At 34.2% G+C, this 20,676-nt stretch overlaps 1 protein-coding gene across 17 annotated transcripts in view; it reads left to right on the forward strand.

The window, feature by feature from the left end:
• LOC149576935 (LisH and RanBPM domains containing protein) overlaps positions 1-2,843 on the forward strand; it is a 63,875-nt gene extending 61,032 nt beyond the window's left edge. For 9 of the 17 annotated variants that reach the window (XM_089820942.1, XM_089820986.1, XM_089820967.1 and 6 more), the window contains exon 8: positions 1,852-2,280. In XM_089820942.1, coding sequence (XP_089677068.1) covers positions 1,852-1,896 — 45 coding nt within the window. In that variant the 3' untranslated portion in view covers positions 1,897-2,280. Of the gene's footprint in view, positions 1-1,851; positions 2,281-2,343 lie in introns of those variants that run through there. The other 8 variants (XM_089820905.1, XM_089821015.1, XM_089821022.1 and 5 more) reach the window with 2 other exon arrangements.
• The last annotated feature ends 17,833 nt before the right edge of the window (positions 2,844-20,676 follow it).

Raw genomic sequence — 20,676 nt, forward strand, 5'->3', positions numbered from 1 at the left:
AAGAAAAAACGCGATGTTAGGCAAAAGAAATCGCGATTTTCAGATACCAGCTGAGAATGGTATAAAACGACCACGATTTTCATGCAATTTGTAGATCCGAGTTCAGAATTTCTCTAGACAGGAAAACCTAGGCTGGTTTTTGGAGAAATTAACTGAAATAATTTTGGAAAAATTTAAACAAATAATTTCAAGAAGAAATTATAAATTTTAACAAAAAAATTTAAGCATTTAGCTCTGATACCATATTACGAGGTAATTGGTAAATATTTGCTTGTTATTAACAGAGACCGAAAGGTCAATTTATACAAAAGAATGAGACGATGTTTCCTTAGGAAACGATTGTAAAGAATAGAAACATTCTATTCCAGAGAAAGCAAAAAACGAAAGCAAACTAAAGCTAAAGATATTTACAAGATAACCATTAACTAATAATAGACGGCTTATCTATTATTGTAATATGGGCTTCTTAAGACATAGCTAGTCCATTTACATCTTCTGTTGTTTTGAAGGAGGATGGCACAATGCGGATGTGTTGGAAAGGTGTTTATGGAATTTCCCTATTAGTCCAAAATTTATCGATACATTATAGGATTTCTTTGTGCATTTCTCTTCTAATTAATACCTGTGTTTTTTGCCCCTTTTTACAAAATACGAAATAAATGATGTATATATATATATATATATTTTGATGGAGGGTTCAAACTTGCGAGGCAGCCCAGTGAGGCACGAAGCTTGCGAGATACCAACCAAAGAGGGCCACCGCATAGACTTTTTAGGAACCCGATACGGGCCCACTCGTGCCCACTCATGCGTGAAACCTCTTCGTCTTAGAGCCAAGGACTGAGGGGCTTCCACACCGTCAAAATCACTCGGGGCACGATCCTAGCCTCATCCCTTACGATGTTGGAGCCTTGCACTCAGCAAGACTTGATCCTTGGTGGGCTCTTTGTGAGCCATTCAACTTCACCAGTAGACCAAGGTTCCATTGACAAATGATGTACATTTAATATTTAAAATTACAATAGAAGGGACAAACTAGTATTTACATATGGTACAAGGAAAAATTGTGTTATGAAAATGATGTAACTGCAAATATGCTCTTATTAGTAGCCTCTTCCCATGAAGGTTTTTGCTGAAAACTTTCCTGAATTCAATCAAGATCTTTAATGAAAACCCCGTTTTCTTTGCACATAATTTGGATGGATGTTGCATTGTAATTTTTGTTCTTGTTTACTCTATTATGGAGGTTAAAGTTGAAACATCAGCCAAGTATTGTAATGTAATTCACCTGCCTACGAGGTTTCCAATAATATTAATTGTGGAGGTGGTTTTTTCATGGTGAAATAATTTTTCATATGATTAACATTGATCAAAGTTTCTTTCATTCCTCTTCTTGATATTTGCATACATTGTTATTTGCAAATTATAAATAGAATTCATCTGTGGCTTCTCTCAGGTGATGCATTTTGACTGAGCTAATCATATCATTATCTTGAATTATTTACACAATCATACCCAGAAGAAATAATTCATTGATATGGATTGTGGAAACCTGATACTGCTAAGATCATTATCTCCCTTTTATTGTTCCAGAAACTCTTTTAAATTTTACCCGGTACTTTATTTCTAAGCAATGATGGCCTTGAAACCAAAGAACTCTGTTTTTTTTGCTTATATTTTTACATCATCTATTGTTAGTCTATATAACACACTGCTCTTTTTTGGTCAGGAATCATGAATAAATTTAATGTTCGTTGGTTTCTGAGCCATCGTTCTGTAGATTTATCTGGGCATCTTTTCTGATTTGAAGCTGCATATCGGACTAACATTTTTTGTTTTTCTGACTTACAGGATGGACCTCCACTATTTAACTTAACAGCGTTTCTGAAGAATTAGACTGAGTGTACAGACCTAGATACTGGTCAGGCATTAGTGGCATATGAAATACATGGCTTCCCTATTTGTATTTATGAATGTTAATTGATAAACCCGACCTAAACTATCATAGTATGGAAGGAATGGGAAGATTTTCCCTTTGAAGTGCATTGCCATATTATAGTTTACTGTTTTTGGTCAATATTTCCATGTAACATGCCATTCTGTGTATTGTGTACATTTTAGAATTCATCCGAACTATTGAAATGCTAGCATATTTCATTGATGGGCTTTCGTGCCACATCAATAATCTCCACATAGGTAGTTTGTGAAAATAGTAATACATATTCTGTCTTTTGTGGTTTTGTTCTGGAAATTATAATTATCACTTTTGTTTGAAACTAATATGATTTTGTCTGATTGAATCGAGTAAAAGCATCATATGATAATAATGATTTGCTTTTTCAGGGATTTTATAAGAATATTCATTTTGATTGGCCTGCAATGAAGAACAAGATCAGGCCAGTCGGTTGCTCGAGTGCAATAGTTGAAAAGAGTGTTGCCATGCAAACAATTCAGTTTCAAGTTGAGTCCTAGGCAGCCAAGAACCCATTGGTTATCAGGAGTGAAAATCTTAAATATTAAAAAGGGTGTTCTGTATCAAATTACTTCATCCCTTGAATTCATGTGTAACTACTTTTTTAAAATTGATTTTGGTGTCAATGGTTTGTTTCATTCAAGATATAGCAACATGTGTAGTAAATGCATTGTTAAAAGATTATACCGCAGATGCTCACAAGAACAAGAGAGACAATAGTTTTGAATTAAGGTTCAAGTGTGTGCTGGTTCAAATTTTCATGACTAAAAATGTTGGAAATTGGACATTTTACATGGTAGTTTACCATCATATTGCATGGTACCTTGCTTATTAAACAGTGGTGGGCTGAGTCCACATTTTAGTACAATAACCATAGACATAGTTATGATATTGCTATTAGTATTCAAATATGTAGTTTATGAGCTGCCTCATTGGCACATGTTTCATGCATTTTTCATAAGAACAAATACTACACTTAGGCACTCATTGCATCCAGGTGATGCTCCGAAAGGCAAGTGTTGGGGCCTCCCTGGGAGTTCTCTGATTTTAGTAGTGCTCTAATTGAAGCACACTTATCCATAGAGTTTCACCCAAGTCTAAGCCCACTTAACTTGCTATTCCATTTGAAAATCTTAAGCAAAGTGCTATGACTTATGAAACATTCATCATAGAGGTGAATCATTGGGACTTTTGGGGAGATTATCAATCTTAGTACTACTCTAATTCAAGTGTGCTTAAATGTGGAGTTTCCTCCAAGATTAAGTCCACTTAGCTTGATACTCCATAGTGGAATCTTAATAAAAATAGCATAATTTGACTTGCCATGGAAAATATTTCTTGCTTATCGTATTCATAGTGACAAGTAGCTACTTTGGTGGGAGCTTGTTTGTCCTAGCTTTTCATGTGACAAATAGCTACTTTGGTGGGAGCTTGTTTGTCCTAGCTTTTAATCCCCTTATACCAGTAGAGATTCCTTTATGATTAAGGGCTTTAGAAGTTTTAATTAGTTTATTATGTGATGTAATAATTCATGTAGATTATCAATAAGGAAATGATCAAGCACAATTTGCACAAATTGACGTGCAGTGAAACTAATGAATTTCTCCTCTATAGAAATAAGGTACAAATTTGGGCTGTTAAAAGCATAGATTTTACCCTTTTGCCTTTATAATTGATTGATCAAATCAAGGGTCTTTAGATGGGCTATGTGATGACTTAAATATGATATCAAACCTGTTTAGTAATGTAAAAAAAAAGTTTCAAAGTCAACAATTAGTGATGCAAACAAACATTTTATATATATTTATTTTTGTCTCTAGGCAAAGTAATAGCTATTGAAAAATGCTGTCTTATGGAAAAATGCTGTCTTATAGAAATGACAGAAGTATCTGTAATGACCCTTACCAACAGGCCACTAATTTTTTTTAAAAATTTAATACAATGCTGAAAGTATATTGCTGAATAAAAGAAATTGTTCTACTTAAATAACTGATGTAAAATAGTGCCAATGTATTCATTCAATGATAACCAAGTGTTTTTACATATGATATGCAATTTTCAGCACCGAAACATTACAACATGGCACATTACAGACAAACCTTAATTGGCAGAATTCAACTGAGAACTTGTTACAACTACAAATTGAAATGAAGAACCTGGATTGATCAGATGCTGGAAACTGAATGTTGAAGATGATATGATAAAAGTGCAACTCCAATTGAAACTCCAAACCAACAATTACGCACAAGTGAAAGGACTGAAATATCCTTCTCACAACTGCAATAATTCAGGTGATCTTTCACATCCTCAAAATTGCATACCAATTGAGAGTTTCCGTTATCAATGGCCAATTGTGACTACTTGCAAAAACCTTAGGCTCCACAACGCACATTAGCAAATATCAATAATAAATCTCGATGATAGGCAATGAGCCCTCAATGCTTATTTATTCTTTTTTTTTCGATAGGTCGACCTCTTTTTAAATTTTTTCTCCGCTTCTTCTAGCAACCTCTAGAACATTATTTTATTTAATGACTTTATAAAATATATCACTTTATTAAATTAATTAAATATAAAGTTACCTTGTAATATATTTTTTAATTGATAACTTTATAAATAATTAATTCTTCCAAAATGGGGACATTACAGCATCAATAGTAAAACTTATTCTAGCATTATATATACATTGTGGTTATGATATGGCTACTTGACTATTGTTAGAAGATACTAAGATGCTATGTTATAATGGTGCATAAGAGGAATGGGTATGTTGCTATATGGGTTTTGTATATACCCGTTGACATGATTTGGCATCCCAAAAGATGCAACATGTTAAGATATGATGTCATAACACACTTCATGTGTTTATTGAGGTGGCTTGATTTTGATAGAATATTCTTCTTGTTTTGTCGTATTGAAGATGCTATGCCATACATGACGTGGGTTTACTCTATACATTGTGTAGTATGTCTATCTTATTTGATACCATGTTATTATTGATGTGATGCAATGCAATCCTGTGTTGTTTTAGAAATGCCACACTATACTTGAAGTGGTTTTGTGATGTATATGTCATGCTATACTTGACGTGGTGTGAGGGTTCATGCTATATGATGGGTTTTGGCAACAGAGACACCAAGCTATGCTTGCTATGGTAGTGTGGTGAAAATGTAATGTGACAACTGAGGCATTGTGTTATGGTTGTCGTAGTAAGCACCTTTAAAACATTAAGATATAGTCCTATTGTCAAGATACCAAGGACATTATGAACGACTATTATGGAAGACAAACCATGATTATTGCTAAATTGTTTTAGTTGGTATGGGGTCATTGGGTAAATTCCCCAAACATAAGATTAGGTGTTGCAACATAAGTACGAGAGATAGTAGTATTTTTTGTTAAGTGCCTAAAGGCATGAAGATCAAAAGGTCTCATAATGACAACCATTTCTATAGTTCATTGGAATCAAACTTGTTTTTTTTGATTGATTTTAAATGGCAATAGAAGTGCGAAAAGAAAAATGAAGACACTTCTCACACACACCAAGAGTGAGAAGAGCAACCAAGAACACCAAAATGCCCACATAGCACAGGTATATAAAATCAACTACCTAAATCAACATTTTCTTGAGCACTACCAATGTAAGAGCATGGTGCCCTCTAATGGGGCATAAAAACATTTCCTTCAATAGAGTTGTACCTCTCACCAATCAAATGTGTATCATCATGACCAACCACCACTATCTTCATTAATATAGTCAAAAAAGTAGATAACAAGCTTAGAACTTGTACCTTGTCGATTAACTTTGCTCACTTGAGAGAATGAGTGAAAGTATTATTGATAAAAGATAACAAAAGAAAAAGCATGTGATATTCAAAGCTCAACCATGATGAGAAACTATGAAATGCTTGATCACATGATGCATATCTTGAGATGAAATCCATTAATATCTTATTTCTTTGTAGATAAAATTGAAATCACCCATTGATTTCTCCTTGGACACTCTTTCTTGTACACAAAACAAAGCCAATTTTGGTAATGGCTTTGAAATATATTTGTCTCTAGGATTATTAAAAGAAGACCCTCATTGGATATGGAAAACTTCACCTCTTCTAGCGTAGTGTGAAAATAACTTGAATAGCAACTCATAACTTAAGATGTCCTCTATATTTCACCACCTTAGTTAACAAGATCAAGGTTGTGAACATAATCTTGAACAACAATGACTTGGGATGTCCTATATCTCATATTGCATTAAGGCCCAATATAGTCTTAACAAGATCAGGGTGTGGATTAAAGAAAAGTGGAAGATTTTCTTTAAGCAAAAGCCAATTAGATTTTGTACCAAGCAATTAAGAAGACCCAAAAAAGGCTCAACCATTATTTCACAAATTAAGTAATCTACACTAAATTTAGATTTCCCTTATATGCATCCTCTAAATCTTTTTCCTTGTGATCTCTTAACTCACTAACAAGTGGAGAAACTCTTATATTTCACAAATTTAGCTAGCCACCCTTCAAGGATTAATATATCATGCTTTTTCACCTTAATGTTGTGTTTAACATTTTCAACTAATATGCCTACAATTTGAATCTAACACATGTCCCAGTCAAAAGATTCACATTTAAAGATTCTTAATCTCCTTCCAACTAAAATGTCCCACAAAACATAGTGCAGTCAAGTGTTCTAAATGTCTTAAAGAAGTGCGAGCCTTTTCACCAACTATAGATACGTTGGTGCATATATTCCAACAATATTCAAACTAGTTGTGACATGTTTACCAATTTTTACCATATTTGAGATGCATCAACCACAATAAAAAATTAGATGGCTACTAGATCCCTTATCATTGCAATTATGAGGGTAGTGAAATAGGCCAAAAATACTCCTTTTCAAAAGATTGTCATAAATGACAATTTTATTCCTTGTAACCAACCAAGCCGACTTATCACGTTTGGGTGGAGTAGGAGTATGGTGAATTTAAACATAACCAATCCAATCTACTTTTAACTTGTAATTGATATTTTTTGGAACTTTATGATTTGATTTGACAATATATGAGCTCATCTTCTACCCTAACCAACATGTAATGCCCCACCTGGAGATCCTTGGAACAAGTTAAAAGATAAGTTACTTAACAACTACCTGAAGTAACTCAGTGCAAGAGTGAAACATCTAAAAAAAGAATAAGAATAGGAAACACGTCAAAGATTACATGTTCACTTACACCAATGGAAGTGTTACAAACATCCCCAAAGATCCCCAAGCACCAAAGATAACACAGACCATGAGAATAACGAAATGAAGTCCGAATAACATCTACAGATTCCAAGAGGGAATACAAAACTACCAATCCCAAAAGGGATATTATTTTTAAACCCAAAGAACAAGTTCCTAGCATGGTTAAACAGACAAGTCCATTTCCAACTAACGATAGCATAATCAAGAATTACAAACAGAGACCAACAACGGCCACGCACAGGATGAGGGTTCGAAGTTACAACCACTCATCTACTAAACACCATGTTGGAAGATAAATGCAGAATCCTGAAATTTGGTTGTCTAAAATCTTGAAACCTTGAAATTTCCTAGATTCCTTATCTTAACTCTGAGAGGTTTGAAACCTATCTCAAATGAATCGTCACATATATGAAAATATATCTTAAGTATAAAGAATTAGATATACATCAACATATACTTAAATGATATATTTCAAATCCCCATAGAAAGACTATTTTGAACTGGAAAGGTGTGAAATCCAACAAGGAGTCCAAAACAAACTTTCAAACTTTCCTCGGCCAAGCCTAGATGCCCCCTATTTTTCACACGAGGACAACAAACTGACAGAATTTCATGTGAGGAAGTGCAACACTACACGCAAGGATATGCCTTTTGCACAAGGAACTACATCAAAGGGCGCGAGGAAGTACTTAACTTAGTTGCCAATGTACCCCAACACTGGTGTGGGTTTTCGCACAAGAAAGTGCTAGAAGCCACACGAGAAAACTCAACACACCACACAAGCTTTTGCATTCTCGCGCGAGAATGTACAATCTTGCGCGAGAATTCAAAACAACACGCCAAAAACCAAAAAGTGAAAAAGCTAAGAATTGAAATTCCTCCACATTAGGGAGTACCAAATCCACATATCAAGGAAAGACTCATCAAATAACAGAAAGATGGAAAGCCAAAATCCAAATCTAATCATTTAAACATAGTAGTGAAGGGAAATAACTAAAAGCAACATTGCAGTGTACAAAAGCAACAACACAATGAACTGAAACAATGAACTAAGTGCGCGTTCCTCCCAATCGTAATGGCATCATGAAACCTCGAAGGTCCTAGCCATCCCTCACACATAACATCCCAAATTGCCAACTAGATAGTCGAGCTGTCCTATAAGGACGCCGCTACTAAAGCGTAATAACCTCATAAGAACATGAAATCTAACATGCTAAAACCAAAAGCAATAGATACTCCAACTAAGCAAATACCGTCATCTATCATATGTTAAACATCATAATAAGGTTATGTGTCAATAAACTAACATCATCTAAACATGATATACAAGCATTTTAATGAAAGCATAAATCACAAGAAAGCATACTCCGGAACCCAAAGTACCAAGTGAAAACATCCAACAATGATCGCACTGGGACAATAGACCATCTATGTACACTGGTCCCCAACAGTGGTATAGGTAGCTACACCTCCCAACCACACAAAACTTGTAGGTCCACTCCCGCCGTGTTGATGGAGATAATGAACCAACCACAAACACACTCAAAGAAAACATCCATAGCTAACACTCACACTAGACAGTAAAAATGACTGAAACTAAGATCATGAGACAATGCAAGAATAATAGGTCCTAGTCAGACACTCTATGGGTCACTATGTAGGGACTCGACGGAGGGTGATTCACTTGGCATCTAGTAGCAATGAATCCCTTAGGAAATCATTAAACCGGTGCAGAACAAATCCCTCAGCAAACCATCACACCCATGTGGAACGAATCCCTCAAGAAACCATCACGTCATGTGTTTAGAAAACCCGTGCAGGCATTCATTTATTCGAATTAAGTTTTATTACCCATTAATTTATATAATTATCACTTATTTAAAAACTTCTTCACACCAACTAGGAAAATAGTCACCAAGGCTGCGAGAGAAGCCCCTCCACTATCTACTCTACATACCCATGCTCATCACGTGATGAGTGTCCGTAGGCATGCATATTCCCAACCCAACCCCAAATGAACATATTCAACAGAAATACAAACGAGAGATTGGGCCTCCCAAGTCACCCGACAAATGCATGTGCACGTGCTTGTCTCTGGCGCACCACCATCATAAAAATCATAGCACAAGGGTTGGATGAGAACACAAGCAAAAAATACACCCCAACCGAATACAAGCTCGGGAGAATGGATGCGTCACACATCCTAACGCAATATAAAAGTGCAATAATGGTCTAATTGACATCCTAGGATGATCTAGGTCCATGACCAATATCATGTGAAGAAATTTTGAGAAAACTGGGTGGCACACAAATTGAGGAAAAAACCCCCAATACTAGAAAAATTTGAATTAAAAACCTATCAGAGCCAAGTTTAGTAACACTTGGGCAATAATGGGTCCATGTATAGTGTGGACATTTAAAGCTACATGAATTAAACCTCCTCTCGCATTTTCGCAATTGTTTGGAAAAAGAGAAAGAATCCTATGTTATTGTATTAACAAAGCATTTAAACTCTCTGCTATAATTCATATTTAAAAAAATAAATAAAATAATATTTGGCAAATCTTATTAGAGAAGAAAAATAAATAAATATGTATTTATACCTTTTGTGAAAATAAAATAAAATAATAATAACTACTTAGAAAAATTATAGACTTAAAAAAAAAAAAAAAAAAAAAAATCCCCAAAAGCAACATTGCTCTCTGGATTTTGTATTGGGGAAAATGTTAAATTCTTTCTTGAATAGAAAATCTTTGAGATTCTCTAAATATTCCCTTGAACATATTTATAAATTTTTAAAAAAAAAGAGAAATAATTACAATATATTTATATTAAGTTCTAAACATATCCTACCACAACTACTGTACTTTTATTCTTAACTCTCTCCTACGTATCCCAGGCGCCAGTTTGAATGGGAATGGTGTTTGAAACTTGTCGATGTATTTAATACCAAGATTTTTGGCCACCTCATGACATCACATTCACTCTTCTCCTTTCAAATATTGGGCGCAATAAGGAAGTCAAACATCTATTAATGAGAATCATCATTAAACTTAAAACTCTCACTCCATGTCAATTTGCTCTTAGATCTGATGTAGTATGGTGGGATGTGCTTAAATCAGCGTGCCCACATCCCAAGTGGCACTCGCCTCCCTAGGCAATTGAGGTGGAGAATCAAATGCGAATTTAAGTTAAGGAAGTATTATTCAATAGACTTGACTATCAACTTTCCCTAGGTAGTATTGCATGAAAAAATTTCAAGGCGTAATAAGTAAATGATCTCACCTCATGTACACTCCACGTGGTTAAGGCTGGACGTATCAAAGTTTGGGTGGAAGTTATTGTGTTGCATGGAGGAAAGGGGCGACATCACCCTTGAATTATGGGCCACCCCTAAACCCGTTCACATTCCTTTTCCAAGCAATAGACTTGGGCAGTACGCCCACATGGGAGAGAGGAATGACGCCCAAGGGGAGAATAGCAGAAGTATTTATGATGGGCATCAAGTCAATCAAAACAACTTTTAAACAATGCTCTTAAAATTTTTCTCACCTCTTACCTTTTTAGCACCTAAACCTTTTGGAGGCCTGCTCATGTATGTAGGAGGAGACAAACCTACAAAAAGGTAGGCTTAATTAGTGCATAGGCTTCTTGGGCAGCGTGTGGTAGGTTTTGGCCCACGTGCCTTGACCTTTGCAGAGGCATTTATGTGCATGGAGAATAAGGTCAGGAAGAGTGGGTGAATAAAATCATATATGCGGCACCAGCTATGGTGCAACATATTTGCACCGAGCCGGGCAAGCTGCCCAACCCGTCTACACACCTGCGCTACTCTCACTGCCATGTCCCATGCTGACAGTACAGTCAGCGAAATCAGTCATGCTGTCAGTCGTCCTCCTCTGACATGGGAATAGACAAGTTCATGAGCGAACATATTTTTTTTTAATTTATTAAAACAATCCTTTTTAATATTTTGAAGTTTAGTTTAATGTCTTAAAAAAATCTTTTTATTTTAATGTCTTAAAAAAATCTTTTTATTTTAATGTCTAAAATTATACATAATATTTTTTTATTTGAATATTTACAATGATATGTTGATTGATTGATTTATTTATTTATCTTAAATAATTTTAAAATAAAGAATACTAAAATAATGCTTATTAAATTATAAAATATTGAAAACACTCATTAAATTAGAAAAAAATAATTCAGTTTTAATGCTATATCTATAATAATATTTTTAATTAGAGTTTGCCAAAATTCTTTATATGGACTTAAGTTTTACTCATTATTGATGTTAGGAGATATTTTTCACAACAAATCAAATTGTGATATTACATTTGAAAATTAGAATAATTTTTTTAAGAAATGATATCTAATTGATTAAAAAAAATTAAAAAATACAAAATTTGCAATATTTTTTTAATTTAAATATAGAAGTATTGAAGTAACTTGTTAAATATATAAATGTAATTTATAAAATGTTCCAAATGCATAAATCATAATAAGCTAAAAATTTACTATTAAAAATATATTCGCAAAAAGAGGGGTAAAAATTTATTAAGACAGAAAGGAATGCAACAAGGAGAGCTCAACAAGGAGCTCGATCCTGAGCAACAAGATCATCAAATTCTTGCACCATCTCAAAGGACAGTTGCCCCCTATCCCTAATATTCCAACCCAGATCATGACTAGAAGCCCATTTGGCTAAACAATCAGCAGGTCTATTCCATTCTCGTGGAATATACTTGAACCTAATGAACTGAAAAGAGGAAGAGAAGAAAAGAATCTGCTTAACAACAGTGGCCAGCTGCCAACTAACATCCTCAAGCTCTTGCGAATAAAGCATGTTCACCACCACCTAGGAATCAGACTCACAAATAATCTTACTCCATCCCCACAAGCAACACTGTCCCACAACATATAAAATAGCCTGAGCTTCCATGAGATTGTTAGTATAATCACCCTTATGAATTGAGAAGAAAAATTTAACATTCCCAGAACTACAACGAGCCACTCCACCAATACTAGCCGGACCAGGATTCCCACGAGAAGAACCATCAGTGTTAATTTTTAGAACTCCACAGGGAGGAGGAGTCTAGTGCCCATCCCGGTTAACCCGACCCTTCCTCTGATGGTGAAGCTGCCTGGACATAGAAGGAAACCTATGAGCCGCAACCCCATCCTGCAGATGAAAATTGAGGCGATTACAGATAGCAAGATCAACCGGATCCATACCCCCATCAAGCTCACACTTCACAAGAATAGTTTCCTGGAGAGAATGTGATATTTTCCACCAAAGATGTAAAACACCAAGCCGAACATCTTGGAATATGCGACGATTCCTCTCCAACCAGATATGCCAAAGCATGAAAGATGGGCCATCAATCCAAGCAGCATGGAGAGAAGAAGACTTGGAGGGAGCACTACCCAAGCGAGCCCAGAACTTAGGCAAAGAGGAAGCATGCCGACAAGAGCAACCCCAAGCACTCCACCAAAGGTGCGATATCTGAGTAGAATAGGAGCAATGGAAGAACAGATGGGAGACAGACTCCTCTCCATTACCACACAAAACACAATAAGAGGGGCCTTGAAATCCACGTTTACAAAGATTATCCCAGGTAAGACAACGGTTGTGAGCCACTAGCCACATGAAAAAATTGCACTTGGACCAAGAAACTTTATTCCAGACTTGCTTCCACCAAGGGACCTCAGCATCCCCAAATAATTGTCTAGTTATCTCCTGATACCCAGCAGAGACATGATATTTACCAGACAAGGTACCGCCCCAAGCCAATACATCTGGACCAAGCAAGGAGGAACACTCTCTAGAGGCCAGAATTTGAGAAAGCTCCTGACGATCCATGTCTGTACCTCCAGGAGGCCAATCAGAGGAATGCTTCCATCTATAACCAACAACAGGTCCCAATTGATAAGGAGTCTTGTAATGAGCCACTTTATCCCATCCAGCGGCCAAAAAAGAGTCACAAAGAGGCTGAAGATGAGGGTATATGGATAAAATGGAAGGGAATCCATCCCAAGCATCAGACCAAAACAAAGCCTAAGAACCTCCTTTACATATCCAGAACAGACCCCTCTTCACCAACATCACACCTGTCTTCAAAGTATGCCAAACCATTGAGCCACGACCTTCAAGAGGAAGTGCAGAAACAGAGCAAGGATCAGCACCATGAAAATATTAATGAGTGATAATACGAGCCCAAAGTTGATGCTGTCCAGAGCACCATCGCCAATAAAGTTTAGCAGCCAAAGCTTGTCTACTCAATAGAGCATAACGAAGACCAAGACCACCCTCCTTTTTAGGCCTACAAACAGTTGCCCAATTAACCAAGCTCCATTTAGTACTACGCAAATTACCACTCCAAAGGAATTGTCGAGAAAGAGCATCAAACTCCTTGAGAAAGTAAATAGGTGCAGCATGAACCATGCTTCTATAAGTAGGAAGAGCTTGGATAACAGCTTGAAGAAGAGTAACCCGGGCAGCAGTAGAAAGCCATCTATGAGTCCAATAAAAAAATTAATCTATAATTTTAATTTGAAATATTAAAACTTCTCATAAACTAATTGAATATTTTTTATTAAATAAAGTAATTATAAAATATTGAAAACAAACATAGAAAAAAACTTAATTTTATTTTAAATTATATTTATACTGATATTTTTAATTATAATTTGGCCAATATATATATTTTTTTAATCAAAAAGTGACATAGCACTTATATAATAGATTTATTAATAAACTAGTTCAAGGGCTCATCAGAGAAAAAACTAGCAAGAAAACTCTAAATCCTTGCCAAAGTACAAAAGTGTTAAAGGCATACTCTGCATTGAGCAAGAGTTCCCAAAATATGGTATATATAAATAGTCAACAATGTGTAGGGTCCAATTATGCCAATGAACCTCTCCTTTTGAAAGATTTAACTAAAATCAAGAGAGCATTGAGCCTCATGTATAATTAGAGCATTTGTGAACCAAAAAATACCATCCAAATCAAAATCTGGGACATGAACCATGAAGGCCAGCTCTGTACTTTCCATTTTCAGCAAGAAGATGAATCCTTATGCACAAAGAGTGTGCAAACTAATAGCCAATAAAATGATAAGTGTGTCAATCAATTATAGTACTAGTTTCTATTAAGCTTCCTTCATCTTCTTTGCGTCCCAAATATGGCACTCTGCTAAGCATGGGACTTTCAAAAAAAAAACCTATGAATGGAAAGATTGAAATATGGAGCCTTCGCAACCAAGATTAGCTAGACAATCAGCCGGTTTATTGCCCTCCCTCAGAGTATGAGAGAAACAAGTAGCTTGAAAAGAGTCAATTAAATCCCAGCATTGTTGAAGGATATAGGTTAGTTTCCAAGTATGAGAAGATCGTAAGAGACAAGCATTTATAATTACCTGAGAATCACCTTCAATATGGATGGAGGAACCGTTACATCTCTTTGCCAAAATTAGACCTGCCAATAGGGCTTGAGCTTCTGCAAGGTTGCTAATGCCAACTGGTAAAACATCTGCTTTGATTGCAACTACTTCACCTTGCCAATTCCTAATACAAGCACCCAATCTTGACTTACCAGGGTTCCCATGAGAGCAACCATCAAAATTTAACTTTAGAAAATTTCTAGAGGGAGGAAACCATTTATATGAAGTCGATCAGATTGATGATTAGAATTCCAATTTGCAAAGAAACTTGGAGGTAACTTATTTTTTTTCCACAATTTTAGAAGAAGATAATCCCAAGCAGATATTGAAATGTTGTTCATACAATTGAATATATTTGCATTTACTCTTTCTGAAATTGCATTCTCAATCCCATCCAAAATAGATTCTAGGTTTGCTTTTTCACTACGAAAAATGTGTTACGTTCCCACCAGATGGCCCACACCACAGCAGCTGGGATGCACTTCCAAATACTAGCAAACAAAGATCTTGAGAATAGAACTAGCTGAGATTGAAATAGGTCCCAAAAAATATTTGGTAGAGGTAAAGACATTTGAAGCTTGTTCAGCACAAAAACCCAACATTGGCAAAGGGACACTAGAGAAGGAGGTGATTTGTAGATTCTAGCTCCTTGTTACATAATTTGCAAATAAAAGATTCAGCAATACCTAGCCTGGACAATCGTTCACTGGCGAGTATTCTTTTTTTAAGGGCTAGCCAAGCAAAACATCCAGCCTTGGGCAACACAGTAGAGTTTCAACAAAAGGAAAATGCTCTACACTTCCTTCTTGAATTATCTATTTGTCGTAGACCATAATAACCTTCCTTAATTGAATAATCACCACCGTTGGATGAGGCCCAAATAACTATATCTTTCCTATTAGAAAGAAAACCAATTCTTTCAGCAAGAGTCTCCCTCAAAGAAAGGAGACTTGGCTGACTAAGAAGATATGTTGGAGTTTCTTTCCAGAGAACCCTTCTTGAATGAATTTCAATTGCCAAAGCATAGTCCCAAAAAGAGGAGCCCCACTCAGCTTTTAGGACTAGGCGTGCTTCATCCAACTTTTCTTGTCTTCATAGAGGGGGAAATCCATTCCATGAGTCTTCCCAAAACTTTACTTTCTCTCCACTGTGAATTTTCCAAGTAGCATAGTTAAAAACAATATCCTTTGAAGACATCATAAAGTTCCATATAGTTGAACCTAAAGGATAATTTATATACTACTTTAATTTAAAATTTATTTATAGATCTATACATGAAAAAATAAAAAATGATTTTTGATAAAAAAAAATCATAGAATGTTTGTTTATTAATAGGAAAATTAATATGAAATGCAAAATAAAACTAAAAATTTGGCTTTACTAAAATGTAAAATTAAATTTAAAATAGATTATTTTTTTAAATGTAATTATAAAATATACTTTTATGGTGGCTATGCATAGAACTAAACCTTATAAGAAGTTATAAGAAAGGTTAGGTTTAAAAAAATTAAAATGTAGAAATATTTAAGGTGAAAATATTTAAGGTATAAATATTTCTACAATTTGATTTGTTGTGAAAAATATCTCTTAACATCTACATGAGTAAAACTTAAGTCAATATAGAAAATTTTGGCAAATTCTAATTAAAAATATTACCATAGATGTAACATTAAAACTAAATTAAATTTTTCTAATTTAATGAGTTTTTTCAATATTTTATAATTTTCTAAACATTATTTTAGTATTCTTTATTTTTAAATTATTTAAGATTAAAAAAAAAAAAAAAACAACATATCATTGTAAATATTCAAATAAAAAAGTATTATGGATAATTTTAGACTTTAAAATAAACCTTAAAATTCATAACAAGAATTTTTTTGAGACATTAAACTAAAATATTTAAAATGATTTTTTTAATAATAAAAAAAGTAATCAGCTATGAGATTTAATTTGCTCAAGAACTTGTAAAGTAATCAAATATGAGATTTAATTCACTTAGAACTCGTTTATTCCTGTGTTAGTGAAGGACATTAGGGTTACGACACGTGCAGGGCAGTACATGTAAACGGGCAGCAGGCTAGGTGCAAATATGTTATCACAATTTGATTTGTTGTGAAAAATATCTACTAACATCAATAATATGAGTAAAACTTAAGTCCATATAAAGAATTTTGGAAAATTCTAATTAAAAATATTATTATAGATATAGCATTAAAACTAAATTTTCAATATTTTATAATTTTATAAGCATTATTTTTGTATTCTTTATTTTAAAATTATTTAAGATAATTAAAAAAAAAAAATCAACATATCATTGTAAATATTCAAATAAAATAATATTATGTATAATTTTAGACATTAAAATAAACCTTAAAATAGATAATAGGATTTTTTTAAGACATTAAACTAAACTTCAAAATATTAAAATGGATTGTTTTAATAAAAAAAAAAGTAATCTGTTCGCTCATGAACTTGTCTATTCCCATGTCAGAGGAGGACGACTGACAGCATGATTGATTTCGCTAACTGTACTGTTAGCACGGGACATGGCAGTGAGAGTAGCGCAAGTGTGTAGACGGGTAGGGCAGCTTGCCCGACTCAGTGCAAATATGTTGCACCGTAGTCAGTGCCTAAGCCAATGGATATGAGGCAACATATATGCACCCTTCCCAAGTGTTAAATAGTAGAAGTCTTTTATACTTCCATTGATTAATGGTGCATATATGTTGCCCCGTAGATAGTGCCCTCATAATAATGTATTGAGGGCAGTAGAAAGAAAGATAATGTATATCAACTAATTGAACATAATGCAAAATGACATAGGCTGCAAACTAAAACCCTATAAAAAGAAGGGAGGGAGTAAAAATAGGACAAAGGAACCAAGAGAAAATATCAAAAGGACAACAAGAAGAAGAAAAAATTAAAGTAAAAAATTAACAAAAGACACTAGTAGATAGAAACACACAACCTACACAAAAACTAAAAAATAAAAGTACAAATGAAAAGAATAAGAACACGCGCACACACACACACACGCATGCACGGACGCGCACACGCGCGCGCACACACACACACACACACACACACACACACACACACACACACACACACACACACACACACACACATCTTAGCACCCTTCCCTTGCAATTTATCAAGCACAATAGGGAAGGGGTAGGGTGTTACATCTTATATACATAACATGTCCACTTTATGCAGATAGGGCCATCGATCGCAAGTGTCATGCAACAGTCACATTTCCAACAACTCGACCTAGGTGGAAGATGCCTAAAATTCTATGGGCCAGCGGATGGGAAAAGGGTTAGTATTGTCTGTCTTCAGAGTTTGCCTTAGAATTTTATGGCCCCTACTCCCCCCCCATAAAATTGTTTGGAGGGCCTGAAGGGAAGATTAGTCTACCATTCCTTCAATGTACATTCTTCCCACCAATTGGGGTATGCCCCTTTTAAGGTCTGCTATCTATATATAGTACTTATGTTCTAGGCAATACTGAAGGTTTTCTTCTTCATTCTTTCCCACCAATGCCCATTTGGATAGAGATTTTGTAATATTTACTTATTAAACTATTTAAACTATATATTTACATAAATATGAAGTAATGATTTTATGCTTCTCTCTTATATGGAAGCCTCTTTGGTGTCACAAAAAGGTTCGTGCTCATGAGAATCTTCTTGTGACTTCTATAAAGTTTAATATTTAAAGACTCGATTAATTTAAAATTCTTGTATCCACCTTCAATAAGTGAGATGAGATAGTTCAATGAACTATACTACAAATTGATTTTGACTAATCTTGCACACATTAAGATCATTTTATATATGCAATCAATATTGGTTAAGATCTTGTGTACCTTGTATTATTAATATAATACATTTTATGCTTCTTTCTTATGTGGAAGGCTCTTTGGTGTCACAAAAAGGTTTGTGCTCATTAAAATCTTTTAGTGACTTTTAAACTTCAATATTCAAAGACTTGATTAAATTTGAAATTGTTATATCCACCTTCAACAAGTGAGATAGCTCAACCAACTATACTAATTTGGTTTTGACTAATGCTTGCACACATTAAGACCATTTTATCTATGTAATCAATACTAGTTAAGTGTTCAAAAATTTCATTGCCCTATGGTTGAATATTTATACACCTATCTACATCTAAACTTTCCAAAAAAATATGACACATGTACATAATCCATAGTCCACATTAGTTCTTGATGCTGGTATTAGCCACTTATTCTTTGTCAAAGGCAAGAAACCATATAAATAGTTAAGACTCCATAATTGCTATGGAATGTTCTAGTATATAGACATGAAGGATGAGATTGTGACAATATAGACATGAATATGACACAAAGATGGGAGGGCATACAATAACAACGTAAAGATATAAAGATAGTAAATGGATAACTGACTTCTAAATCTCATCCTAATATAACACAATAAACATGAAAAATGAGTACTCTTAAACACAATCCATTTCAATAATAAAAGATTATTTTGTATCAATACAAATCTAAAATAAAATAAACTTTCTCATACCACTATAATCTTATTGTTTCTACTAACCCAATCTTTACCTCCTTTGAATTAGAATTTAAATCTTACCTTATTTATATGTACTATATAATTTACCTTATGTATATGCTCTATAAAATTTACCTTATATATATATATATATGTTGCATTTCTTTATTTTCGAAGGTAGAGAGTTGCAATTTCCAAGACTAAGAGATATAATTTCATCTTGTCCACTTTTAAATAGGGGAGATCACATTTGTTAATTTGTGATAATCAATATTTTTGATAATATTATACTAATAATTAGATCTTGTTCATATTAGAATGACATGTATTCATTAGATTAAAAAAAATTTAAATGTAATGATGATGTGACCTAAAATTTAAGATATATTGATATAGTGACAATGGTTAGTGAGATCTCTCCACTACTAGTGTCTAAACGACATATGAGAACTTTTGATAAAATGCACTTTTATTAATTAATTTAAAATTTACAAATGAATGTTACTTTATTAAAAAAATTTAAAAAATGATATGAAAGTGCATTTTGACCCCTCCATAGCCAAAACCAAAATTCTTAGAAATGTATCCATCTGCAAGGCAAATTGGCTAGTTCATCTTCCACAAACATTTCCCATATGATAAGTAAGATAATCTGACTGATTAAACAGTCCATTGTAGCCAATGCGGGCATTTGATTTCGCAAATATTGCACTTGAAAAGATATGGTTCCCATATTTTGTACAACGTCAAATTCTCACCACTAAACTACAGCCACAATTTACAGGGAGTTGATGTGGCGTAAAATTTTTCTACTGTTTCCTGCAACAGCAATTTTGTTAGGACCGGACCGCATAGTGTTTTTTGAAAACACTTAAAGAAGAGATGTTTATAATGCTTACAATCCATTAAATTGGCTGGTTAACTCTTGACGACCACAAGTTTGAACATTCTACATCAAATTATGCATAGATTTGTTATTTGAGCTAGTTATCCCCCATGTATCATTGAAGAGCTACAAAATGCTTTGAATATCTTCTTGTGGCGCAGACAGAGTGGAACTTGTTTATAGCCTTGGATACTTCACATCGTATGCTTTTGTAATCCATACATTTGTTAAGAATCTATTGCAATAATAGTGCAATCAAAAACCGAAAAAGCTCCAATTTGGCTTTAGGGAAGCTACACTGGGGTGCAATTTCCTCTAATTATGCAAATTCTGGAAAATAAATTAGGATTATGCATTACCATTATTCATTTTGCAGAGTACTTTTGTAAAATTGGCCTATGTAGGTCCCGAATACTATATACCTAATTATTGGCATTCCTTTTCTTTTAAAATCACATAATGATTAGTAAATTCATTCCTTTTCTTTTAAATTTACATAATGACTACTAAAATCAATTATATGAGAAATTTTGATTTTTTAATATTTATAATTTTCTTCTTGGTAGAATCCTTCTAGGAATTGGAAC

Source organism: Cupressus sempervirens, chromosome 1, assembly GCF_028749045.1.
Source record: "Cupressus sempervirens isolate cs-2001-9-10 chromosome 1, ASM2874904v1, whole genome shotgun sequence".
In the NCBI taxonomy this organism is placed as follows: Eukaryota; Viridiplantae; Streptophyta; class Pinopsida; order Cupressales; family Cupressaceae; genus Cupressus; species Cupressus sempervirens.